This window comes from Mus musculus, chromosome 8, assembly GCF_000001635.26.
Source record: "Mus musculus strain C57BL/6J chromosome 8, GRCm38.p6 C57BL/6J".
NCBI lineage: Eukaryota > Metazoa > Chordata > Mammalia > Rodentia > Muridae > Mus > Mus musculus.
This window is the reverse complement of record NC_000074.6, coordinates 105348156-105374040: the sequence shown is the minus strand read 5'-3', so window position 1 is coordinate 105374040 and position 25885 is coordinate 105348156. Positions and strand designations below refer to the sequence as shown.

Sequence of the window (25885 nt, the reverse complement as noted above, 5' to 3'; positions counted from 1 at the left end):
GAAGGTGAAGAGGGTAGGTAGCTATGTCTCTGGGTGGGAATTGACCCAGGCCTGCCAACATACATAAGGCTCAAACCCTCATTCCCTGAGTTCTTTTTCCCTATCCACAGAAAAGGGTGGCTAAGAAAGCTGGTGCCCTGGGGCCAGAGACCAGCTGAGATCTGGTTCCATCACTCACCTCTTGTGGGCTGTTCCAGGGACCCTTTTCTCTTTGCACCTCATCTTCCTCTCCTGTAAGACAAGAAAAGCATTCTTTTCTCCTGGGGTTGCCCGATGGACCAGGGAAATCCTGATGGATGGATCAGATATCTGTGTTCATGCCCTGCCTTCCCACTTCACCCTTCGTTAGGGAATCTTGAACTGATGAAAGACACTGGGATAGCTGGGAGACCCCTACTCGTTCTTAACTCTAAAGTCTGGGGTCCTTTTGGAGGAAGTGGGCCTGGCCTAACACTCTTGAATTTGTGGAAAGATCATAAGAAAAAGGTTATCTGTGCAACCAGACAAAGGCATGTAGCCCCCACACCATGGCCTTGGTCCCTGGGAGGAGAGGACACTGGACATAATGCCTTCCCTGGCTCTAAGTCAGGCGATTCCTTCATGAATCTAGTTATCAGCTGCAGCCATGGTAGAAACAACAGGCGTCCCCACCCATCTCTGACTCTAAGGCAGATTCTGAAGAGCAAGGGGCAAGGCTGGCCTTGGAGTTGTCCTTCTCCAGCCCCAGCTCCTAGGCATGTCTTCCATCTCTCCTTCCTCTAGCTTCAGTGAGCATCAGGTCCAGTCTTGGCTTCTGTCCTTGGTTCTTGTCCCAGGCCACCCCCACTGAGTCATTGCCCCTCCCTCCCTCTCTCCTTCCCTCCCTCCTGCTTCTGAGGCTCACCTCCACCCACTAGCCAGGCCCCCAGGAGCTGTAAGAAGATGGACTTCCCGGGAGGAACATAACCCTTCCCAGGGATGAAGCAAATAAGAGGCATCAGGTCTCAGGCCCTAACTGACCCAGGCCCTCTGAACACAGCAGGCGGTTGGGGGAGCGCAGGCACGCGTGCTGAGACAGAGGCAGAACTAGGCTGTGGTTTTCTCACTCCACACAGAATGTGCCCTGTAAGCAGGCAGACTGAATATTGTCCACTTTGATATTTCGAGCTCTGTATGTCAGGCCTGGCACAGAATAAATATTTAGGGGTATCTAAGACTAGTCACACCGCCCCTCCCGTCCTGAACTCTTCCCACGTGGGTGACGTGGAAACCAAGGTTAGAGAAAATGACTGACAGACAGACTCAGACAGAAGAGGCAGAGAGCTGTGAGGCACACGTATCTGGGATGGGAAAGGCATGGAACAGCAACAGGGACAGACACTGGCCCAGTGCGGGACAGTGGGGGGCTAGGCCTGGAGCCAACCTGGGGTGGCTGACCACAGCGGGCTTCCAGAGCTGAGCTTGCAAGTCTGAACAGTGACTCACGAAGGCCATCTCTGGTTCTGCTGGTTGCTGAATCTACTCAGAGAAGTCTTTTCCACTGAGATTGTAGAATGTGGACAGCCCCCCCCCCCACTCCGCCCTCCCCCCTCCCCAGCCCTCCCTACCTCTCTTTTCTTGACAACATCCATCCATAAGGAAAGAAAAGGGAAGAAAAGAAAAGAAAAGGCGACTCCTTAGCTTTGGAGATCTGGGGATACATTCCCTTAAGTCTGTGTATGACTTAAGTCCCTTAAGCCAGGACCACTGTAATCAGCAAAGCAACTGATTTCTCAAACCTCCCAGACCCCTCTCATCTTTGACCCAAATAAACCCAGGCTCCTGGGAGTGGCATTCAAGGCCACCAGGGGCATCACAGCCTTTTCTCTTAGGTCCCAGACTGCATGGGGAAACAGAGCTGACTAAAACCCTGTTGTCTCAGACCACCTTCTTTGACGTAGAACGGCCCTCATTGTGACCAAAGAGTGCATGCCTCTAATCTAGGGCTTGAGATGAAAGGGCTGGACGATACACAAGTTCAAGGCTAGCCAGGTCTAAAAAAAAGGGGAAAAAAAAAGTTCCAGACAAGACAGAGCTTCATAACAAGATCCTGTTGTTTTTTTAAGATGGAGGGAAGCTAGGGAGATAGCTTTGTGGATAGCATAAGGCCCTGTGTTTGATTCTCAGAACACTTTTTTTTTTTTAAGCTAAACATGCTGGCACACTTGTAATCCTAGCACTGGGGAGGCAGAGGCAGGCAGATCCTGGGCTAGCCAGCCCAGCCTAAATAGCAAGCTCTAGGCCTATGACATCTGGATCCCCCCTCTCCATTCATTCCAGGTAAGATAACCACCCTGTCATTTTTGTCCAATCAAGTGGCCAAACTTTTTTTTTTTTTTTTTGGTTTTTCGAGACAGGGTTCCTCTGTATAGCTCTGGCTATCCTGGAACTCACTTTGTAGACCAGGCTGGCCTTGAACTCAGAAATCTGCCTGCCTCTGCCTCCTAAGTGCTGGGATCAAAGGCGAGCACCATCACTGCCCTGCGTGGCCAATTGACCTGCTTGCTCCTACAGAGCAAATGCCTGATAGCTTTACCTAATTCTCAAGCTGTGCTCACTAGCTTTTTGGGCTTCCCCAAGACCTGTTAAATCAAAACCCTTGGAGTAGGTGGGTGTGACCACACATGCCTTTAATCCAAGCATGGGGGCTGGGGGAGGGGCAGGAAAAGGGGATAGGGAGAACAGGTATGGGCAGGCAGATCTCTGTGAATTTGAGGCCAGTGTGGTCTGCATATTGAGTTCCAGGTTAGCCAGGTCTGCATAGTGAGACCCTGCCTCTAAAAAACGGACACCTTGGAGCAGGCTCAGAGATCTGTTGTGACAAGCTCCCCAGTTATCCTGACTGAAACCTGGTGGGAAGACTTCTTACAGTTTGGTCCTCTTCACCTACTCTGAGCCGCTGAAATAGCATCCCCAAGGCCCTTCCATGTCAAGCTTTCCTTTCTTGGAATCCACTATTGGGGCTTCCAGATAATCTACTTCTTCCTGTCCCCCTTCTTCCCAGGACCCAGAGACCCACAGCCTTTTCCATGCAACTTTACCTTGCATTATGAGCAAGATAATGCAAACAACTTAGGATCCATTACCCCGGAGCCAGGGCTGGGACACTTCTTTCCCATTTTAACCTTAGCAGTAATCTTATGGAGTGTTAAGTTAACTTTTGTTCTTGTTAAGTATGACTGTTAACTCTTTTGTCCTTATTGGTTTGCTTTGTTTTCACTGGGTACCTCTGGCTAGCCTCGAACTTGCTATATAGGCCAGGCTGGCCTCGAGCTCACAGGGATCCATCTATTTCTGACTCTTCAGTGCGTGTTCCAGCTATCCCATTTTAGAGATGAGAAAACTAAAGCTCAAAAAGCTTAGGCAACAGGCCCCAGATGATATAGATAAATAGGAACGGCTAGGACTGACTCCAGATCGTTAAATTAACTACCAGGTCTTATCATTGTGAGCAACTGGAAGGCAAAGCTACGTCACTCTTCCTTCTTATCCCCGTGCATAGCATAGGGGGAAAAAATGACCAAGTCTGTGGGTCGTTGACGTGTTTTAAGGTCCTGAGACTCAGAGACATGGATGTGGCTAGCGACTGCCTACAGTTGGGTGGTGGGTGGGTTGAAGAGTAGCTTCTCTCGAGTTCAGGGCTTCGTTGGGGGATGATGGAAGTGTTCTATCTATTCTTACATCATGAGGTTTGTACAGCTGTGTGAACACACTAAACACTGGGGCTAGACAGAAAGTTCCGTGGTTAAAGTACTTGCTGGTCTTTCTGAGAACCAGAGTTTGCTTCTCCGCACCCATGTCAGAAGGTCCACAAACACATGCGGCTTCAGCTCCAGGTGATCCAGAGCCTCTGGATTCTGAGGGCACCTGCACTCCTGTGCATACCTACATGCAGACACACGGGCCTACACACACAATTAGAAATAAAAAATTAGCCTTGTCTTGAGACAGTGTCTATGTAGCCCCGGCTGTCTTTGAACTTGCCACATAGACCACAGTGGCCCTGAAACCATAGAGACTTGAACCCATAAAGACTGGCCTGAGTGCTGGGATTAAAGACATGCACCACTGTACCCAGCAAAAAAACAAAAACAATTAAAAAAATCAAAACAAAAAACTTAACTGTACCTTTTAAACAAGTGAATTTTATGCCATTTTATTCTCAAAGATGTGTTTAAAAATTCTTCAGACATTAGGAACTGGACTTGGGGAAAGCTGTTATCTAAGGATTTCAAGGCCCACATTCCTTTGTCTAGTAAATGCTCAGGGGACCCAGCTCTCCGGAGCTTGAATTCCTACCTGTCATGTGCAGAGTGACACTTGTTCATCTGGCTCGCAGCTGTTCTTACACTTTCCTAGAAATGTCTCCGTGGTACTGCACATAGAGGCTTCGTCCGTGGATAGCGTAGACTCTCAGCTCCCTGCTGGCCTTTCCCATTTGTGGATTCCCAGTTCTGAGACGCCCTCTTCTCCAACCCATACATTGATCCCCTAGACTGACAATCCATGCCTCCTGCTAGTGGGATAATACTGGCAAAGCCCAGGGACCAGGGGGACTAATGGCTCTGCCTAAGCTATCCCCTACTATTCTCTACTCCTGAAAAATCTTGAAATAGGCAGACCCCTTCTTGTCCTTACCCCTAAAAGCTTGAGACAAATGGACAGAGGACGCTCATTCATCTGAGAGATGTTTAATGTATCTCGGGTTTAAGGTACAAAACACACGGCAGGGGCTAACCCCGGGAAAGTCACCTGTTAGTCAGCTAGCTGCCCCCAAACATTGCAGCCAGGCATCCCAGCTCCACCAGGAACGGTGCACTGGCCCTGGGAGACTTGGTCCCTTCTCCCTTTGGGAAAATTCTGAGGTGGTGACGGGCCCAGAGACCTGTCTCCTACTCTAAAAAAATCTCAGATCCAAGCCTCAGAAAGTTCAGATTTAGACCTAATGCAGTAGACTGGCTATAAAGCAGCTCTGAAGGAAAGCCTGGCCCAGCGCCTAGGTCCTAGAAAAAGACTCACCATGACCTCAATAACTGAAAGCAGAGGGAAAGGGTTAAAGCAAGATGTGGTACTCGTGTGGCTGACCCCACAAGTTAGCTGACCTGACTGAGCTCTCTCCTAGCCCAGCTGCTCTGAGGACCAGCCCCTCCGACAGCCTCGCTGCCAGGGCAATGATCCTGACCTGGTGCAGGGGAGAGGGTGGAGGTCAGGGGGGACCAGTGTCCACTGAAGAATGATGGTTTGTGGGGAGGAACAGCTGCCAACACTAAGTCCAGAAAGACGCCCTAGGGAAGGGACAGCAGCTTGGGGGCCTATCCCTTAGAACTCTGGACTGGATCCTGAGCCATTTTTCGAAATGAAAAGTGGGAAGGGTTGAGGGCAGGGAGAGAGGGGAGAAGGGTCCCTGTGAGGACCAGCCCAGGAAACCCTTCTGACCAGTCCCAAGGAGGCCGTTACCACTTCAGTCCAGGCTGGGTAGGCTCCTCTGCCCAGGCTGAAGAGCACTCCCCACAGGGGCTCCACTCCTGCTCCCCCCTGAGGCCTGGGCTACAGCCTGCCTCCTCGGTTGAACTGGATGCACCAGTGGGAGTTGGCAGTGCCCGGACTAAGGTGAGTGTGGTCCTTGTGGCCCATGAGGGGCTGCAACTCCTGCTGGGGGATGTCAGCGCTGCTCTCACTTCGAGAACGACCAGCTTTGGCCAGGCTTGGGGGGAAGGCAAAGCTAGAGCGAGGGTCAGAAGACAGGTCAATAGGAACCTGGGGCTCTTCAGTGACCAGAGGGTGGGGGGGTAAGCGGGTTAAAGTCGGGGGCTGGGTGCAGGGAGGGGATGCCAGGCTCTCCAGGGACGAGATGCTCTGGTTCCAGCCTGTCTGCATGTCCACAGGCACGATCTTGGTTGTTTCTGAAGACACATACACAGCCAGGTCTCCCTGCCCACTCTTCCAGGGTAACTCCTTCTCTGCACAGGTTGGGGATGGGGGAATGATGCGTGGGCTTGGACACACCTCAAGGCTTCCTGGGAACGCAGAGAGAGTACACATGAGTTTATTGTCAATGCAGGGGAATCCTCAAATGTACCCGAGGTCACCATATTGCACTCATCTGTGCTGTACTCAATAAATGTCTCCCTGGGAGGAAGCATCGGACTGCTTTGGTTGTCTTGTGTCCTAGCACTAGCAGAGAGTTGCACACAGAACCGCTGTCCACAGGTACATACTGAACAAATGGTAATTAACTACAGCTCAGGAAAACCAAACAAGAAGGATGCCTTGTCTCTGATCACCCTCAGTTAGCAGCAGCAGCTCAGAGACCGGATCTTGCTAAGGCTCATTCTGACCAAGCAGTGAGACACCCTACTGAGCTGTGACAACAACTGTGACAACTCCACTTGGGACTGGAGAGGTGGCTCAGAGGTCAAGAGCACTTGCTGTTCTTGCAGAAGACTCAGTTCCGTTTCCAGGACCAGGTCAGGCAGCTTACAACCGCCTGCAACTCTAGCTCGAGGGCATTCCCTGCCCTCTTCTAGCCCCTGACAGCATCCACAAATACATGGAATAGACAGACACACTCACTACACTTGTTAAAATAAATCTTTAAAATGTCTCCAGATGGGGACTGGAGAGATGGCTCAGTGGTGAAGAGCACTGGCTGCTCACCCAGAGTTCCTGAGTTCAATTCCCCCGACAAGCACATGGTGGCTCACAACCATCTATAAGGAGATCTAGTGCCCTCTTCTGGCCGCAGGCATATGTACAGGTAGAATGCTGTATACATAATAAATACATTAATTAAAAAAGAGAAGATTCTGGACTTCACTGAAGTCCCCTTTGGAGCAAATTTTTTATGTTTTGGTTGTGAGCCTAGCCTTTAACTGCTGAGCCATCTCTTCAGCCATGGAGCAAACTTACTATCCCACCACATTCTTTTGTTTTATTTTGTTTTGTTTTTTTCAGATAGGGTTTCTCTGTGTAGGGCTGGCTGTCCTGGAACTCGCTCTGTAGACCGGGTTGACCTTGAACTTAGAGACTCACCTGTCTCTGCCTCCTGAGCACTGAAATTAAAGGTGTGTGCCACTACCACCACCTGGCACCACCACCTTATAAACCTGGTATAATTTTTATAAGTGAATGAATGTCATTTTCTACAGGGAAACTTCTGAATCATAAAGTTAAGAAAAAACCCTTGATTTGTAGGTGATTTAAATTACATCAAGAAATTGTAAGTATGTATATTTAAATTTCTCAAAGTACAGAGGAGTTTAGAAGTCATGTAAAGCTGATCTGGACCCAGACAGAAAGAAATCTGTCCTTTTGAAATCTGATTCAGGGAATTAAATTATTTAAGAAATATTTTCCTGATTTTTTTCCCTAAAAGTTATTTTCATAGAAACCACAATACAAAGGCACAGCAAACTTTTGATCATACACTGTTGGGGAAAATGAGAGGGAAAAAAAGGAATATCTTTTGTTTTGAATGTACTTGAATATCAAACTCCCAAAGAGTTACTTTGTGAAAGAGATAGAATTGGTCTTGTACTGCTTCAGGCTGTGCCTGAAGATTTTACAGAAATGATGGTCCAGTATGAGGAGAAAAATTCACAGAAAGATCAGATGGTGGATTTTTGAGAAGGAAACTCTGAGGTGGCCATTTTCTCCAAGACCATGATTGTGAAGTTCAATAAGGGCCTGGATTGCTTCTTCCATAGATCCCAACGGAATGAGAGCCATCTTAAGGTCTCTCTGAAAGAACTTAAAGCCTTCACTGAACGTCCAGCCTCTGGGAACAGGTTCTTCTGATCATGCATTGTAACAGAAGGAGCAATGTTGGAAAGACACCGTGTGGCTGATGCAGAGAAGATATTTTGGAAATTCTTTTATCCGGGCTTTTTAAAGCAATGCAGGGGACTATTGCTGAAGTTCTTGGTCAGACCTTGGTCTTCCTGTCCCTCTCTAGGGAGCTGGATGGCTTGATGTTTGGACAGTGTAGCCTGAAGTACTTTAGAAGGGACTTATTAACTGAATGTAAAGTGTGGTCTATGCTGCATCTTTACTTGCACAAAACTGCTGCAAAGGGGCTGGATGAGGTAGCACACACCTTACTTCCAGGACTTGGAGGCAGGGTCAGGAGGATTGTGGGTTTGAGGCCAGCTGGGCAAGCCTGGGTTACATAATGAGACCTTGTCTCAAAATAAACAAATACAAATAAAAATCAAGGGAATCCTCCCAGCTAGGATTTTTTTTTTTTTTTTTTTTTTTTTTTTGGTTTTGGTTTTATGAGACAGGGTTTCTCTGTGTAGCCCTGGAACTCACTTTGTAGACCAGGCTGGCCTCGAACTCAGAAATCCGCCTGCCTCTGTCTCCCAAGTGCTGGAATTAAAGGCGTGCACCACCACCGCCTGGCTCCAGCTAGGTATCTTATGAGAAAGATTTTATATATATGGTTATGATACTGTGGTTGTGTCTTTCGGAAGAACACTTGTCTTGTACGTTGTATGTTTATTGGTTGATAAAATGAGGTATTTGAGATTTTCTTCCTACGAACCCTGGGAGCCGGTGTCATAGGTCACAGTATCCGTGAAGGAAGACAAGCTATGAGCAGGTCACGGCTGAAGCTGGACATGGGCAGATGGGAGGTCGTTTCACTACTGTGTCATTTCATATTTTGAAATTTTCTGCACTAAACTTCTCTAATGTCCCCTGAGCGTTTGTGCGGACTACCCTTGAAACCTAACATTAGGAGAGAGATCTCCAGGTGCAGAAACGTGAATACTGCTTTTTATGCATAAGGATTCCGTTTCGATAGACTCAGGCTCCTCCCAACCTCCTCACCCAGAGCTCTACGTGCGGGAAGGTGTGCTAAGCCTGGGTCACAAGAGACCTGGGTCACTCGCTTCTAGGTCTGCTTATCACTTTGTGTTCCTTGGGCTGTGCTCTTTGAACCACATGACAACATAGGTCAAGTTCAAAGCCCGTTTGTATCACGTGATTCTGAACCAGGTTCTAAGGCTCTGAGTTTGGTTGTGAGTCCTTGGATACGGTAACCAGAACCGAACCACATGACAACATAGGTCAAGTTCAAAGCCCGTTTGTATCACGTGATTCTGAACCAGGTTCTAAGGCTCTGAGTTTGGTTGTGAGTCCTTGGATACGGTAACCAGAACCGGCCTCATCTGCACAGGGGAGCGAGCCCACAGGGAGAGCATTACCTGAGACCTTGCCTTCCTGGAGAACCTCACTGGTGGCACGAGCCACAAAGATGATCCCTTCATCGTCCTCTTTCTCTGTCTCTGAACTGTCGCTTTCTTCCTCCTCCTCAGACTCCACGGTTAGTATCACTGCAGCTGGACAAGGGTGAAAACCGATTCAGGCCAACCAACCCAGTGGCTGCTTCTTGATATCAGACAACCTCACGTCAGCTCCTGCCCTCCCCGCTCCCCCTCTAAAAGCCATGTAAGCAGAAGCACCTGCATCTCCCTTCAGCCGTTTTGGGCAGTGGCCTAGAGTGTTGGACGTGATGGGGGGTGGGGGGTGGGGGATTCCATTGCCCAAGGAGGCAATCCAAAGGTGCTAAGTCCTCAGAGGAAGCCATGAGGGCCACACCTCTTGGCTCTTTCTGTTGTCAGCCCAGACCAACTGATGATCCCCACACCCGCAAGGCTGGAAGGTCCGCTAGCAAATGCGGCTCGCAAGGAACTAGGTTTGAGGACCTTATGCCTTTGGTTCCGCCTATCCTTGGAGGCCCAGGCCACTCTACCTGTCTGTCTCTCTGTGACCTTTCCCAAGTCCTTAATAGTCGATAGTCTGAATCATCAATTCTGCCATGCATTCTATACAGATGTGAACTATTCCAACACTCAAGTGTGCCCATCTAGTCCCTGGGGGGGGGGGGGGGGTACCCCCAGCTCCTGGCGCTAAGTGTTCCCAGAGGAGAGCCTCCAGGATTGGAATGACAGGCCTGCTCTCTCCCTTCCCCACCTCCCTTCCAGCCCTGCGGCTCCCTGCAGTTCCCTGCTTGCCTGTGTCCTGAAAGCCCAGGTCTCGAGGAGGCTTCCCATTGGTAGCTTCGGGATTAGCCACACCATCCTTCTGAGGACCAGAAAGCAAACCTAAGAGTGTGACCACCGTCTTTACCACCCCATTTCCCAAACCCTGTGAAATGGCAAAAGTCAACAGAACAAGCTTTCCTAACCTAGAAGTGGCAGGGAAGGGTCGTTTATCACAATGGTCTTCCACTCCACTATTTCTTGGTCAGCCTGGCAGTAACTGTGGAGCCTAGAGTGACCTACTTCCTATCAGAGGCTCTGAATACATGGGCCTGAATTGGCCGAAGGACTCCTTTGCCAAGAACTCTGCCCTTTTCCTGTCCGTTTCACCCCGGGTAGCAAATGGCCCCCACAGCCAAGAGGCTACCCCTCCCTCTGAAGCCCAGACTGGGCTGAAAGGAAACCCAAACTCTAGAGTCACCAAACCCTGAAGGTGATTAAACAAAGCATCTCCTCGAGCTGAGTTGAGGATGTGAGAAAACTCAGAATTATTTGTTACCAGCCTATAGCCGTAAAGGAGGTATCCCAGAGAAAAGTCACACCCACCTTCTTATGGCTGGTCTTTCGGGGCCGAGGTTTGCTCTTGGTGAAACAGATGTTATGTTTGGTGGACTTAAAGGACTCAAGCCGTCGCTTCATGTTCTGCTGGAAGATCTCCTTGTCCTGTCGCTCCTGGGCATCCTCTGAGATGAAGTGGCGGCCGCAGCTAGCTTTGTACTGGCAATGACAACCCGACCTTGCCATGAGGCTGGGGGCCTGAGCCTCCACAGGAATCTCAGGCCGCACCCCCCAGCATGTCCATCACAGGTCCTGCCAGCCTGGCGTTTCCAGAGTTCACCATGGAGTAACAAATAAAATTTAAAATATACAAATGGAATATAGCCAGAGACCCTGTATTCAGTTCACTAAGGAAAAATTGCCCTTTTTTTGACAAGTCCCTGGCTGCCTTTCCCTCAGTTCTCTCTAATTTGAAGTGATGAGAGGCAGGGAGTCCTGTACTTTGTTCCTGGGGCTACTATAAAACCACAGAGCCACATCCTCTGAGTTTATGGCTGTGTCCCGATCCCCAGATAGCAACAGAGGATCCTCCTGCCAGCTAATTTCCTTCTAACCTTTTCTACAGCTACCTCAGCACCAGGCCAATGCTCTGGACTTTCCTAAGTATCTGCCCTGAACCCTAGATCCTCTTGGTCCCAGCAACGGTTTATTTAATACAGAGGCAACCCTTTATCTGCTTCGTTTAACTCTTTCTCAGGAAGACCAAGACATCCATACAGTCCCCCAGCCTACCTATTTCTGCCGTTGGCAGCTTAGCCATCTCTTCCTCTCCAGTGGGAGGAAATCGGCCAAGTACTACCTGGACCATTCCTGGTCACTCCATTTTGCCTCACATTCTCTTTGGTTCTTTTCCTATTCCTTGTACTTCCTGTTTCTCTGACCCTCTTCTGAGAGCTCCTTCCGGTCTCCCATCTGCCTTTCTCCTTTCCCTATGGAGCTGGAAATGCCACCCTACCTCTGGGGCAAGGTGGCAGTGCTGTGTCAGCTGTGCTCAGCTGCTTCCTGGATCCCTCAGCTACGCCCCCCAACCCCTGCACCTTTGCTTTCCTTACTAAGGAATCCCAGTGTCCACTTCCCATCTGCTTTTAGAAAAGCTCCTGCCCTTGTTTTTAAAGTCCTTTCATTGACACTACCATCTCCCCCCCCCCCACTTTTTTTTTTTTTTTTTTTTTGAGGCCAGGATCTTATAAATCGATTTGGACATTTTCCTGTCTAGTACTTCCTTAAATACCAAAAACGCTACATCCAAACTTCCTGCCTGGTCACCAGTCCTGAGGCCTCTGGATGGCAGCCAGCCCTTCTTCCACCCAAGGCTTTTCCTTCTCTAAGGGGTCCCTTCTCGCCTTGGCTGGCTTCCTGGCCCTTTCTTCCATGTATATTTTTCTGTATTGCTCTTGGCCCTGTTTCTCTAAACCCTCTCCCCAGAGATCCTATGCGCTCTCTCCACTTCAGCTAACCAGGCGACACGATGTGAGGTTTCAAAACACCAGGCATCAGAGCCGCTGCACTGGAGCTATCTGGGGGCTTATTAAACACACAGCCTCTTCATCCCACTCCATATTACAGCATCTAAATCTCTAGGAGGCGAAGCCAAAAGCATTCCATCAAGCTTCTCTATGAGGAGACCTCTTCCAGAGCTTTCTCTCCAGCCCCTCCTCTCTCTTAAGCTATATCTTAGTTGACTATATACGATCTCTAACGCTGTTTCTGGAAAGAACATAAGGAGTTAGGGACTGTGTCATGGTGCGACTAAATGCATTCAGAGCTAGTCAAGTAACCGTACCCCAAAAACGCTCCATCCATGTCAGCCTGGAAGAAAGTCTTAAGGAGCTTGCCACAGGGTTCTGTCCTCAGCTCTATCCTGTTCAATGTTTATGATGGTTTAGATGGATGTAAAGTTAACAGGCTTAGCAAATGTTCAGATGATATGGATCTGAGAAAGAGACATTTGGTGGTAGACATGGGATCCAAATGATGGAATGATGGCGAAATTAAATAAGATGACATTTGACAATATCTTTAAACTATGCAAAAAAACCGAAGCCAACTCATCAGCCAGACACACACACACACACACACACACACACACACACACACACATGCACACCTCTATGTACTCTCTCTGATGTAACATAGTAAGAAGGATACAGCATACCTGAAAGGCCCTGGACCTGATCAGGCTCCAGATTTTTTTAATGATTTATTTATTTTATGTATATGAGTACACTGTAGCTGTCTTCAGACACACCAGAAGAGGGCATCAGATCCCATTACAGATGGTTGTGAGCCACCATGTAGTTGCTGGGAATTGAACTCAGTACCTCTGGAAGAGCAGTTAGTGCTCTTAACTACTGAGCCATCTCTCCAGCTGCCAGGCTTCAGATTTAATAATCAGAAAATATAAGAAATGGAGTAATATGCTAAATAACACTTGGCTGGTCAGCAAAATCTAGAAAAAATGGTAAATCCTCCAATATAAAGAATTTAGTTTCTTCAATAAATAGCAAGGAGGAAAAGAAAAACTGTTATAGGTTTGTCTTATTGGAAGACATATTTCCCAGACATAAATTGTGAGCTTCATTTGGATCCTGAGCTATGCAAACCAGCTAGGAAAAAACAGATATTTATTGAACAGTGACTGAGCATTTGCTATAAGGAATTATTATGTTATAATAGTAATACTATGATTTGATTTAACTTGATTTTTTTGCAGTGGGGGAAGTCAAACTCAGGGCCTCATAGATGCTAAGCAAACGTTCTACTACTGTCCAATATCCTCAGCCTGACCTAACGTTTTAAAGATCTTGCCAGCTCAGTGGTGGCTTCACACTTGGAACCCCAGCATTTGGGAGGCTGAGGCAAGAGGACCCCCCAATTTGAAGCCAGTCCTAGGGCGGCTAGCAAGACTGTCTTAAAGAAACCAAAAAATAAAAGAAACAAAGAGTTCTTGCCGTATACTGAGATATTTATAGATAATATCAGATGATGTCTGGAGTCTGCTGTAAGACAAAGTGTGGGCAGGGTGTGGTGGGTTATGGAGTGAAAAAATTTAATCACGCACAGATAATTATTAGAGTTGGGTAATGGATAAGTGACTTATTTCGTTCTCGCTACTAAAATTTTGCACATGAAAAACATTAAAAGGAAAAGAAAACTTGGGATGAGGTGGGTTTGCCAGCCACTATATGAAGGTCTGGCAGAATGTGAGGACAATATGGTGAACCAAATCAGGGGTCCTGGGCAGCCGAAACAGCAAGTCCAGAATAGAAAAATGAGGGAGCCCCTGTCACTTGCCCTAGACAATCACCTAGCAGCTCTTCCATGGGGTGGGGGAGGGGCTTCTCATGGGCAAACACACACCAGAGGCAGAAGGGGCTGCGAGGTGGGGTGGGGGGTGGGGTGAGGGGGGGTGGGGTCTGAGTAAAGCCACCTGCACATCTTATTCTGCAGAACTGGAAACTAACGGGAGGTGCTCCCAAATCCAGCCAATTCTGTCTCAGTGTTCTCTGTAGTGCAGCCATGAGTAACAGTCAAGATTCCTACTTCAAAAGGTCCAGGATAGTGACCTGCTGCCCCCTTGTGGGATTATAGAAGATCCTCTCCTGGATAGGATGGACCTTTCCACCCTCAAAGCTCCAAAGCTGCCTGATTTTGCACAGGACTAACCCGCCTCTCTCTCCTTAAACTGATTCCGAAGGCCTTCTCAGGTCCCTGCTTCCCTTTGACCTGCATCCTCAAAGCTCCCTGTCCTCTGTCTCTTCCTCTCCCCTCAGGGACATTAGCCATGGGTGCTCCTCTCCTTCCTAAAGCCCAGTTTCGAGTCCAAAGTGTTCCCTTCTAGAGTCCCAACCTGTTCAGCTTTCAATTCAATTCATTACAACCGAATGCCCGAAGAGTCTCCGATCATGGGCTCTACCATCCACTCCCCACCACCCTGGGAACTCCTCCCACATCCTGCAAGCCCTCACCCTGCGCCGTGGCTTGTAGAGGCCTCCACAGAGCAGATGATGCATCACGGCATCCTCCCGGTCTCGGCCGCTGCGCACCGTGTCAATCACCTGCAGATCCAGACACGCTCCACTGCCGCTCTCCCTCCTGTGGGAGGCAGGGATAAGTGTGCTGAGGACTGGGCAGGACAGGTGAGGGGAAGGGCACAGGCAAGGTGTTGACACGTCCCTCCCCAGAGGGATCTGGGGAGAAGAGCTTGGGGGAAGGGAAGAGGGAGCGGCTCGTGGACTCACAACAGGTTGGTGACAGAGGTCTCTGCCACAGAATTTCTGCTAGGCATAGAGGGCAGAGTGAGTCCTGTGGAGGACAAGACATGGCCTCCCTGTAGGAGTCAAGACAGAGGTCAGACAAGGGTCAGATGAGGAGGGGGCCCAGACAGAGAGTAATAAAAAGAATTACAAGCGTTAACAATTATTTTGAACACTTTTGTTTTGAGCCAGGGCTGGGGATCACCCAGGTTCTTGAATGCTACACAAGTGGTAAACCGTTGAGCTATACCCACGGGCATTATTTTGTTATTTGTTACAGCAGACACTGAAACACTTCACACTGAATTCTCAGAGTCGGGCCTGGGCAGTTCCATCCTTATGGTTACTTTCCCCTCACTGAGAAAACTGAAGCCCAGGCAATGTAAGTAACTTATCCAAATATCAGCCCACCCGTGATAATGGCTGAACTGTGTCTGCTGACTTCAGCACCCAGCTGTTTCCCACCTTCTTGTACAAGCCTGCCAGACTCTGTCACTACCAGGCTTGCCCCTGCAGCTGTGACTTCACGACACCGTGGGGCCAGCTGGAAATTCCGGCTAATTCCTTGCTAACAAGCCTGCCTGCCTGTCGTTCCTTACAGCCCTACTCTGCTGACCATCTGTCTAGCCGCCACTGGCCTACCTGGTAACTGCTTGGCCCACCTGGTCCACAAAGCTGATGGCATCTCGGATGTTGAGTCTGTAGTACACATCCCAGATCTGGTCGCGGATACGATAGGCTGACCGCCGCATCAAGAGCTGACTCAGGTACTTCTTGTCAAACTGTTCCCACCTATAGAGGATGCCAGGCCCAGTCCTGAGTATTACCCTCACGGTGTAGCTGGCTGCCCCTTCCCCTAGACAGGGCAGGGACAGTGCCAGCACTGGCCTGGCTTTCTTGGTATGAGTCTCAGCTAAGGAGAATCTCAAGGCTAGTCCCTGTTCTTACAGCCTTTACAGTTTCAGGAGAGAGTCTGTCATTAGTTAAAGTTATTTAAAATAACTGTAAAAAATTATAACCATGACAAAAAAACTACCAAGGATAATTATAACGGGGATTTGTCCTTGTCAGAGAGGCCAGAGGTCTCCAAGGAATCAACGCCCGTGGTTAGGTCTGAAGGATGATTCAAAGCTAAGCTAAGAGGGAGGTGAGGCAGGGTTCTGGTAGACAACACATCCAGTGGTCTTAGTGGCCAGGCTTGGACTGCATGGTGGGCTCTGAGTTCTAAATAGGGTCTGTGTAATTATCAGACAGACCACCAAACGCAGAACAGAACAGAACAGAACAGGGCGGGAGTCTGGCAAGTGCCAGACCATGCAGCGTCTAGCAGGCCACCCTGGTGGGGGGCTCTATCTTATCCTGAGGACACTGGGGTGCCACTGAAGGGCTTCAGGCAGAGGTCACGCAGCCTGAACCTGGCTGCGTCCCCTTCTCAGAAGGGTGGCATATCTCCCATGCTGCCCTGGCTGATAGGGGCCACTGTTGCTGAAGGAGCCTTGGGGCAGCTCCCTCACCTGTCCCTCCAGTAGTGGTAGCCATGGTGCCCCACAACGTCCTCCACTGCGGCCAGAATGTGGTCAAAAGTCTAGAATGGGGGTGGGTAGGGGGACTGCATCAGGACTCTGCCAACGTAGGAGGAGGGAGAGAGGGGCAGGGGAGGGGAATGGGGCTCTGGTACCCACGTGCTCATGCAGCTCCTGGTTCAAGGTGGGTTTGTGGTAATCACTCCTCTTCACCCTCAGCCACTTGACCAGTGGCTTGATGGTCAAACCCTACGGACAGGCAAGAGGTGAGCCCTGTCCTGTTCGGTTCCCTGCTGCCTTCCCCCACCCCCCCCCAAAAAAATTGGGCCTCAGTTATATCACATTCAAAGCCTGGGAAGTCAGGTCCCTGCCTCCCCCGGTGGAAACGAAAGGCCCTGTCCCAAAGTGTTCCAAGACTCTCCCAGGGCCTGCTGAACCTCTCCCCGCCTAGCCTCCTGGGCGCTCCCACCTGCACGATGACGGTGAAGAAGACCACCACAATAGTGGTGGCCACAAAGTAGTCCTTGGCAGGGACTTTGGTCCTGTCCAGGAGGATGACGAGAGCAAAGGCCACAGCCCCCCGAAGGCCCCCATAGGACATCACCACCTGGTCAATCTTGTCCAGAGGGACCAGCCGGAACTGATTCAGCGCCCACGTCTGCAAGACCACGCCTACAGCAGGAGGGAGGGCCAGCGGGAGCAAGGAGTTGGGAGTGGAGGACACTGGGAGCCCGGCACCAAGCATCTGGGCTAAGGTCTGGCAGGGGTCAGGACAGGTGAGCGCTGCGGGGAGGCATGGGAATTGATGTGGATGTGAACTTGGACTGAGGGGATGAGGGGCGGCGAGAGGGGAAAGGAAGGGGACAGGGGAGCAGAGGGCGCCAGCAATACCGAGGGCTCGGAAGAACAGGATGAAGAAGAGGGTGCCCAGCACCAGCCCAGAGTCCCAGGCCCATTTGGAAGAGTCCACGGCCGAGATGCCAAGTAACATGAAGATGACCGTTTCGGCACAGCTGGCGAGTGTTTTCATCGTGTACTTGACAGCCGTGCGGGACTTATGGGAGATGTTGGCTTCCACGTATTTCTTACATCCCAGGCCACACATGGTCACCCTGGGAGAGGGACAAAGTGCAGATGAGGGAGGGTCCCGAAGGCTCAGTCCCTCTCGGCTTGAACCTGCAGCTGGAGGGGGTGCTGCCCATCACAGGGTATCAGGTGTCCCATGTCCAAGTTCAGGGATGCATGAAGATTACTAGTTAGTGGTAGTCCTGGAATAAATACAGATCTCCGGGTTTCCCATTAGTGCCTCTTGCTCTGACTAACAAACCCTCTGGGGAGTGCTATACCCATACCACCCAGTGGTTTTGGGCCTTGAAGTATGCTGGCAACTTAACCTGCACTTCAGGTAGAGGAAGTGTGAGCCTTCAGGTGCTCAGACAATTCTGGGTGCTAGAGCACAACCTGAGGCTTGCGTCCTCTGAGGAGAGAGTATGAGGTGTCCGCTACCACAAGGGCTCCATGAGGCCTACAGGTTCCCAAAGACCTTGCGTTTGGTCACGTAAAGTATTGACTCTCCCTTTCCCGGTTTGCCTGCCTGTGATAGCCCCCCAGGACTCACGCAAGAATGGCGGACAACGAGGCCATCTCAGCAGTGAGGTAGGCTGCGTAGGCGAGGAGGAAGACCAGCAACGGCTCGATGATGCGGACCCGCTTGGTGAAGCGTGTGGTCAGGGCCAGGAGGAAGGCAAAGACTAAGCCCACCGCTGCCCCGCCCAGACTGACCACAAACAGGGAGGCTGGGGGAGGAGTGGGTTGTCAGCACGACCCCTGGCCCAGACCCTCCCCAAGCTGGGCTGACAAAGTCTGTTGCCCAGTAAGAAATAGAGAGGAAGGCACCCACCACACTCCCTGGGGCTCAGGATCCCAGACTAGAATTCCAAGGCAAGCTCCTCCCAGACCCCATTTCTCCATAGAGGAGAGGAAGGAATGAGACATCGGAATAGCCTCCTCTGTCCCAAACGCTGGCTGGGTGAGTCGCAACAATCCAGAGAAGGCAGACATTGAATGCAGGCCAAGTTGGGGGAAATACTGACCGACGCCCTTTAGGTAGTCAGTGGCCTGCACGTTGGCAGAGCCCATCTCCACAAAGGAGTTGCAGACCTTGTACAGCACCTGAGTGACAAGAGGGGAGACAGGAAGTAGGAGGGGGCCATACGGGGGAAGTGGGCGGGAACAGAAGAAAGCTCAGACATTTCCTCCCCAGGGGACTAGGAGGAAAGGTCTAAGCCCGGTCACGCCTAAGGTCAGGGGTCAGCAAGCCACCAGATGTTCTTACCACAGTTACTGCATCATTGAGCAGAGACTCGCCGAAGATGATGATAAAGAGGGTCTGATTGACATGCACCTCCTCAAAGACGGCCAACACGGCCACAGGGTCCACTGCTGAGATGAGACTCCCAAACAGCAAGAAATCCAGCAGGCCAGCCTGTACCCTAGGAGCTGCCAGCGAGAGACAAGAAGATAATAGGGCTGGTTGATGAAGATGACTCTGTCTCTGACAGGACTTCCGGTGACAAGACCACAAGCTTTCCTACTGGGAAGAAATAAACCCAAAGGGAGTTTGGAAAGGTGGGGGAACGGGCCTGTGTCCTACGGGCTTGAGCTGCCGTGTGCCTAAGACCTGGCTTTGCCCATCACCAGTTGCTGTGACATGGGCTCTTGTTGTTGTAACAGGACTCTTTCTTTGCCTAACTCACAAGATGGCTGCAAAACCATTCAGCAGGTGCTAGTAATAAAACTGCAGCAATCGTAAAAGGAAAAGTAGTTGACAGCAGGTAGAATTGGCTGGCTTTATTACCCAGGATAACAGGACATGGGTTGTCCCACACCTGTAGTTCTCAGCCAACAGATGGATGTGCTGTGTACACAGTTCTCAGAGGGAAAGGAAGGCTGGATCAGAAGGCCGGATTGCAGTAAGAAAAGTACCATAGGTGGGACTTGAGTATGTCCCATAACCCCGTGAGCCTCAGTTTCCCCATATGCAAAATGGGGATGATATCAATCTCAAAATGTTCTTTATTTAGTTAGCGCCTAACACACGGTAAGACACCAGTACCGTTATTATTTAGAATTACTACTATGCTTAGAATCTGAGGTCCTCCCTTCATTTCCTGCCCCAAATAGCTCACTTTTTATTAAGAACACGAGACTGGAGTTCCAGCTGGGAATTGCAAGCTTCTCCTTTTTTACCTTAAATGAAGTCTGATTTAATATCAGGACTGAATGGATTTCTTATGACAGGAAATAAAGAAGAGGTTGGGAGAGGGCCTAAATGCAGAGTCTCAATAAAACGGAGGCTAAGCACAGGCCCTGATTTCCAACGAACCCAGAGGGCTCTACTTTCTCTTCCATTAAATGAGGTACATTCTACCTTGCCAGAGGTAGTAAGAAGACACAATACAAAAGAATGCCCGGTTATACCAGTTAGCATTTTGTGGATGTAAAATATGCACTTATTAGAAATAAAAACTGGAAACCACCTGGCATAGCTTGGGTAGCAGACCTAGAACTATAAACCCTTGCAGGGCTGGCAAATGGCAGTGTTGTGACAGAGGGCAGGAGAGCACAGAGTGCTACTGCAGCCTCCTGAGCTCTAGCAGCCCACACACAGCTGGGAGCCTGGCCCCTGATCAGCCGTCACGCTGCAGAGGCACAGAGCCAACTGGCAGAGACCAAAATTAAGGCCAAAGCCTATCTGGAGGACCGCCATTCACTCCAGGTGAGTCGGACCTGCAACTGAGCTCCCAGGGAACAGGACTTGTGCGTCTGACCTTCAGGCTGGAGAAGGGACTTAGGGGATGGAGCTAGCAAGACTTCTAATTTTTTTTTTAAACAGCCTAGGCCCTAGGGTTACTCACCCACAAGTCCAGCCTGCTGCAGGCCCCAAAGGGCAACACCTGTTGTGAAGGCATTCCAGAGTGTGCCCACCACGGCGTAGGTGAGGATGGCACCCAAGTTGTCAAAAAACAGCCGGCTGGGCATGAAATAGCCTGAGTCTAGCACGATGGGAGGGAGCAGGAAAAGGAAGAAGGTCCCCGGCTCCAGCTGGTACTCAGCCTTCTTGGCCACGGCTAAGACAATGCCCCCTAGCACCAGGCCCAGCAAAATCAGCAGGCAGCTCTCAGGGACCAGAGATGTTACCTTCCGGGACAGGTGGAACACTGGAATGCAAGGAGGCAACAGGTAAGAAAGAAGCCGTGGGGTGGCCTCCCACAGCCTGGCTTGGAATACTTTGTCTTAAGCAGTTTACCCAAAGTTAGACTCCCTGGCCCTAGGACCAAGGGAAGAACTACAGAATCTCCGACTCCAAGGCCACAAGTCCTCCATGGCCGCAAGGCTGTTCTTGCCTCCCCTACCCCTCCTTCCTGAAAATGCCCCCTCCTCTGCATTGCCATTCCCAGGGACTGACCTTATCTTTCCCTGACTTCCTTTACCCATACAAGTGGTCTGACGTTTAGCAAATGCTAAACAGGCTCTCTATATCATATCATGTATAGGATTGCTAGGGAAGAAGAAATCAGGGCCTCTAAAATCAAGCGGACTGGGTTTGAAGACTCATCCTTTGACTCTCGAATGTTCCCATCTGCAAAATGGGAATGAAAAGGATAACTAGCTGGGCGTGGTGGCGCACGCCTTTAATCCTAGGACTCAGGAGGCAGAGGCAGGAGGATTCCCAAGTTCGAGGCCAAGCCTGGTCTACAAAGTGAGTTCCAGGACAGCCAGGGCTACACAAAGAAACCATGCCTCAAAAAACCAAACAACAACAACAACAAAAACCAAGAAAGAAAGAAAGGAAGAAAAGGATAACGATCAAATCGGATGGTTGGGAAGATTAAATAAAACACCCTGTTTTTCAGCATTTAGAGCAGGGCCTAGTAGGACAGACCTATGATCAATGTAGCAACCCTCTCTCAAAATAAGGTCAGGATGCAGCTGAGCTGTAAGACATTCAACGGCAGGGCATATCCTACCACTCACGAGGTTCTAGACTCAATCTTCAGCAACGGGATGGGGGCAGAAAAATCAAGTACAGCGGCACACATTGGTCATCCTGAGACTTACAAGGCTGAGGTAAGAGGACGGCCGTAAGTTCAAGGTAAACATTGTGTAGGGTTTTTTTTTTTAAAAAAGATTCATTTATTTATATTTTATGTGTATGAGTATTTGCTTGCATGTATGTAAGGGTGTCATGTATACGCCTGGTGTCTTAGGCCGGGAGAGGGTGTCAGATCCCCTAGAGCAGGCGCCACAGGCTACTGTATGTGTCAGTTGCTGCGTGTGCACTGGGAATTAAACTGGAGTCCTCTACAGGAACGGCCAATGCTTTTTTCTTTTTTTAAGCACTGAGCCAACTTGGTTTATATAGAGAGTTCAGGGCTAACCTGGGCTATGTAGCAAGACTTTTTCTCATCTGCTCCCCCTACCCTCCCCCCCACCCCAAAAGAAAGCACTTAGCACATTGATTTATAGTAAATACTCAATAAACCTTTGCTATTAATATAACCCAATCTATGCTAACATATGTACACATAGCTCCTTTTAGATGCACCTTGGGCCTCTCAACCTAATGTACATATTTCATTCAATAGCTCAGTTTAAAAGGCTTTCTGTAGCTGGGTACCGTGGCACATGCTTTAAGGCCAGCACTCAGGAAGCAAGTAGAGGCAGGCAGACCCCTGTGCGTGTGAGTTCCAGACTAGCCAGGGCTGTATAGTACTCTCAGTCTCAATAAAGAAAGAAGGAAAGGAAGGGAGGAAGAGAGAGAGAGAGAGAGAGAGAGAGAGAGAGACCGAGCAAGCTTTGCAGAGAGCAGTCAGATCTCAAAGCCCCTTGACCTTATCAGGGTCTAATGATGTGATCCTAGGAAATAAATTTATTTATTTATTTATTTATTTATTTATTTATTTATTTATAACGTGTATTTGTGTACCACATGAGTGCAGGAGCCCACAGATCCTCTGGAAATTGAGCCATGGTCTGACGTTAGCTGCCATGTGGGTCCTGGGAACTGAACCTGGGTCCTCAACCGGAGGTGCTCTTAGCCACTGACCCAAGTCTCCAAACCATCAGGCGAGTTCTTTGATCTACCTAAACTTCAGTTTCTCTCCTTTGGCGTAAGAAAAACATCCATCGCAAAGGGCAGGGACAGAGTATACAAGATGGGCAAGTGTGCCTAGCTTGGTGTCAGACACACAGTAGGCTCTCAACAAATATTAATTACATTTGACTCTGGAGAAAAGAAACATATCTGTCTCTAGGGGAAGAGGGTCTAAGAAAAGGATTTCTGACATTATTGCTTCTCCTACCTTTGTCCCTAATATGGTTCTCCCTTGGGTTCTTGCATGTTGGACACAGCCCATATGGCCCAGTCCCTCGGGCAGATAGGGGAAAGATCCTTATTAACCTTAAGCTTATGCCAAAGCAAGGCCCTTTGGAAACTGCACCCAAAGGCCCTACATCTTATCTAGAACATAGGGGACTCTGCATCTATATGTACTGAATGAAAGGAAATGTATGGAATGAAAGGGCATTCTAGTTTTGAAACTGGAAGGTGTTCCAGAATACTGTGAATGCCACCCCGCCCCCCCCCATCCTTTTTCGCTGGAGAGGACTCATTGTCTTCCTCTGTAGGAGGTATTATCCAAACTAGAAAAGGCACTGTTTATTTAGGATGTTTAAAGCTATAAACTTTAAGTAAGAGAAGGCTGTTCTACAACCCATGGGCTTGTCCACAAACGCAGTCCTTACTCCAAGTTGAAGCTGCTTTCTACACCTTGCTGCTGGGCCTCTAAGGTGAGCTCAGACACAGGTCCTCCTCTCTCCAGCCCCATCTCTGGTTTCCTTCTTCCCTGAGCATGTCCCATCCCCATCCCTGCAAACCCACGACCTACGAAAAAATCAGTTCTCTGGCAGAATCAGGTCCCCTGAAGATACTTAGAGCTCCATTATTAATTGAGGGCTGCCAAGGTGGAGTGGAGAGTTCTATCACATCTCCATTTCCCGTTCTATACCCCCAGCAATATCCCAGGAGAAGGAGGCAAACACTAGGCTGTGGGATTCCTACATGAAGGTTTCACTGGGGAGACTGGAGTACAAGCTGTGCCAGCATAGATGGAGAGTGAGTAGCAGCGCTCAGCTATAATTAGTCACCCCCACAGCAGAGCTTGAACAACAGTGAGAAAGGAGGAGGGTCTCCATCGAGGAGGAGGGACCACTGGCTGCCAGAAAGCGGGGAGAGGCAAGGAAAAGCATCTCTGATGGGGGAAAAATGTGTGAACCTGAAGCACAGCCTTCAATGTGAGGGCGGAAAGAGGGAGAACATATGAAAGCACCCAGGGTAGCCAGCACACAGTCAAGATCCAATAAACGCAAGTTTTTTAAACATCGAAAAGAGGAATGTGAATTGGAGGGTGAGGTTGCAAATGGGCTATAGAAGGTGGCAACAGCTTTAAGTGGAGTAGAGAGATATGCTATAGGAAAAGTGGCCTTTTAGCTATCTCAGGAGATATTAAAATCTCAGACTCTTGGCCGTCTCTCCAGGGCAGGAAAATTTCTCAGAACCAGAATGCCTAGGGTTTCCAGGAGAATATCATCCCTTCAGTGTCCCCTTGCGTCCTCATTGCTGACAGGTTTCTGAGAAGCTGGACGTCTGGAGGAGAGGCCTTACTGACGTTTATTGAGGAGAGCTAACTGCAAGGGGAAGGGGAAACTGGGGGAAAGAGTCTAAGGATGGAACGGTGAGAGGAGAGCGGCGACAGGCAGCTCTTAGGAAGGCAAATCCCCTGAACTACCAACCAAGAAGGGAGACCCACAAGAGAGCAGGAAATGGGAGAGAACCCAGATTTGTGGAATTGGAGCCTAAGTCCCCGCACAATGCAAGACGCAAATCTGGAGACCTAGGGGCTTGGGGGCGGGTCCTCTGCGGGCCGCTAGCCTGGCGTGCGGGCGCGCGAACACACACACACACACACACACACACACACACACACACACACACACACACACACTCACCGATTTTGGCTAAGCTGGCCACCAGGATCCACAGGGCCACCAGGTAGGGCGCCTCCACCTCGTGCCACTGCCAGCGGAAGAGCGCCAAGCCTGGAGGAGGCTCACCCAACGGCCCGGACTCCTGGGTGGGTTCTTCTGTGGCCCCCGCCCCCGCCAGGGGCAACCCGGGCAGAAGAAGCAGTGCGGCGCTCAGCATCTTGCTGTCCTCCGGGCACTGCACGGCCGCCGGCCCCGCGTCGCTGCCGCCGCCGCCGCCGCCGCTGCCGCCGCCTACCCGGCGCCCCCGCGTCACAGGCACGTGGGGCTCACTCCCCCCAATCCGAGCTCCGATACCCCCAGGCCAGGTCCGGACCCCGAGACCCTGCCCAGGATCCTAGCAGTTAGGATCCCCTCCTCCATCTCTTCTAGGTTAATCTCATCTCCGGAAATTCCCCAGCATAACCCTCCTAACCCCTCGAGTCCTGAAACCCACTCTTTCGAGTGTGCTCTCCTAAACCGCCTCTCCTCCGGATTCAGAAAGGTGACCAGCCACCGCGTCCCGGAGCACCAAGAAGGACGGGGGTCTCGGGAAGCAGAGACAAGCGCAGCTACTGCAGAACACCGCCCAGCAGCGGGCCACCCGTCCCAGGTGCTCAGGCTGCGGGTCCCAGTGCTAAGCTGAGAAAACCGCAGGGGGCGGTGCGCTGCCGCCTTCCAGCACGATCTCCAAAACCTGGGACCCCCCTACCGGACCACAGCTGCGCACGCGCACTGGGCACACCCAGAAAGCCTAATGGACAACGGTGCTCTCAACGTACCCAGAAACCTCAAGGCCGGGACGGACCCGGCTCTTTCCAGGCTGAAAAGCTGGCTATTCCTCATCTCTCCAGAGCCCAGAGGCGCCGCCTTCCCTTTCCTTCAAACTACAGGGAACTGTTTGCCTATTCCATGGATCTGAGAGGACCTTATGGAATTCCCTTTAAATTAGGAACAACTTGGGGCATTTGACTCATCTCGCCCCAAACCGAAGAATGTCTCCACTTTTCATTCATCACCCAAGCCGAAAAAACATGTGCTACCTGCCTCCTCACAGTGACTCATCCCATTCTTTTTCGAGAAAGAGCACCCGTCCTCTTTTTTTTTGCCCCCACAGCTAAAGGGGACTGAATCCACCTCTTCTTTCAAATATAAAATCTATTTCCACTTCTTATTCCACATTGAAAGAGATTCTTCTTACTGCTTTCCCCAAATGAGAGAAATGCTTTCATTTGTCTTTCAAGCTAGCAATTAGTCCCATCTCGTCCCTTGAGAGTGGCCCAGCTACCCAGATTATCCGAAGAGATTTACCCCCCCCCCCCCATCTGCCCTAAAAATCCTTACAAAGATCCGCTGCAGCCTCGCCCATACCAAATCTAAAGAAAGTCTCCCCGCCCTCTGC

General features: G+C 50.1%; 2 protein-coding genes across 25 annotated transcripts in view; both read right to left on the bottom strand.

The window, feature by feature from the left end:
• Window positions 1-4401, bottom strand: part of Plekhg4 (pleckstrin homology domain containing, family G (with RhoGef domain) member 4) — a 13221-nt gene extending 8820 nt beyond the window's left edge. The window contains exons 1-3 of one of the 7 annotated variants that reach the window (XM_017312497.2): window positions 4318-4397; window positions 3773-3923; window positions 179-231 (exon numbers count right to left, since the gene is read on the bottom strand). In XM_017312497.2, the coding sequence (XP_017167986.1) occupies window positions 179-222 (44 nt within the window). In that variant the 5' untranslated portion in view covers window positions 223-231; window positions 3773-3923; window positions 4318-4397. Of the gene's footprint in view, window positions 1-178; window positions 1546-1586; window positions 1596-3772; window positions 4167-4317 lie in introns of those variants that run through there. The other 6 variants (XM_006530522.4, XM_006530523.4, XM_011248253.2 and 3 more) reach the window with 6 other exon arrangements.
• On the bottom strand, window positions 4160-25885 carry Slc9a5 (solute carrier family 9 (sodium/hydrogen exchanger), member 5). 18 transcript variants are annotated; one of them, NM_001081332.1, is made up of 16 exons: window positions 24469-25783; window positions 20316-20618; window positions 18734-18897; window positions 18492-18570; window positions 18017-18194; window positions 17290-17510; window positions 16868-17070; window positions 16558-16647; window positions 16390-16460; window positions 15538-15667; window positions 14861-14949; window positions 14588-14714; window positions 10608-10778; window positions 10035-10104; window positions 9225-9359; window positions 4160-6035 (listed from the first exon to the last, which is right to left on the bottom strand). In NM_001081332.1, the coding sequence occupies exons 1-16, from the start codon at window positions 24662-24664 to the stop codon at window positions 5566-5568; spliced, it is 2697 nt and encodes an 898-aa protein (NP_001074801.1). In that variant the 5' UTR covers window positions 24665-25783; the 3' UTR covers window positions 4160-5565. The 18 variants fall into 18 exon arrangements, 9 of the variants coding, with proteins under 9 accessions (NP_001074801.1, XP_006531129.1, XP_017168338.1 ...); XR_003947298.1 differs by adding an exon at window positions 12403-12480 and having other exon boundaries at window positions 4694-6035; window positions 16868-17510; window positions 24469-25804; XM_006531066.3 differs by having other exon boundaries at window positions 4694-6035; window positions 16868-17181; window positions 24469-25804.

What these genes read in the sequence shown, in the direction of transcription:
- Slc9a5 (XM_006531064.3), bottom strand. Translation starts at nt 24,664, where the DNA reads ATGCTGAGCGCCGCACTGCTTCTTCTGCCCGGGTTGCCCCTGGCGGGG. An exon ending in GGCCAGCTTAGCCAAAATCG is followed by an intron (nt 20,619 to 24,468) that starts GTGAGTGTGTGT and finishes CTTGCATTCCAG; the next exon opens with TGTTCCACCTGTCCCGGAAG. An exon ending in GAAAGACCAGCCATAAGAAG is followed by an intron (nt 10,105 to 10,607) that starts GTGGGTGTGACT and finishes TCTGGTCCTCAG; the next exon opens with AAGGATGGTGTGGCTAATCC.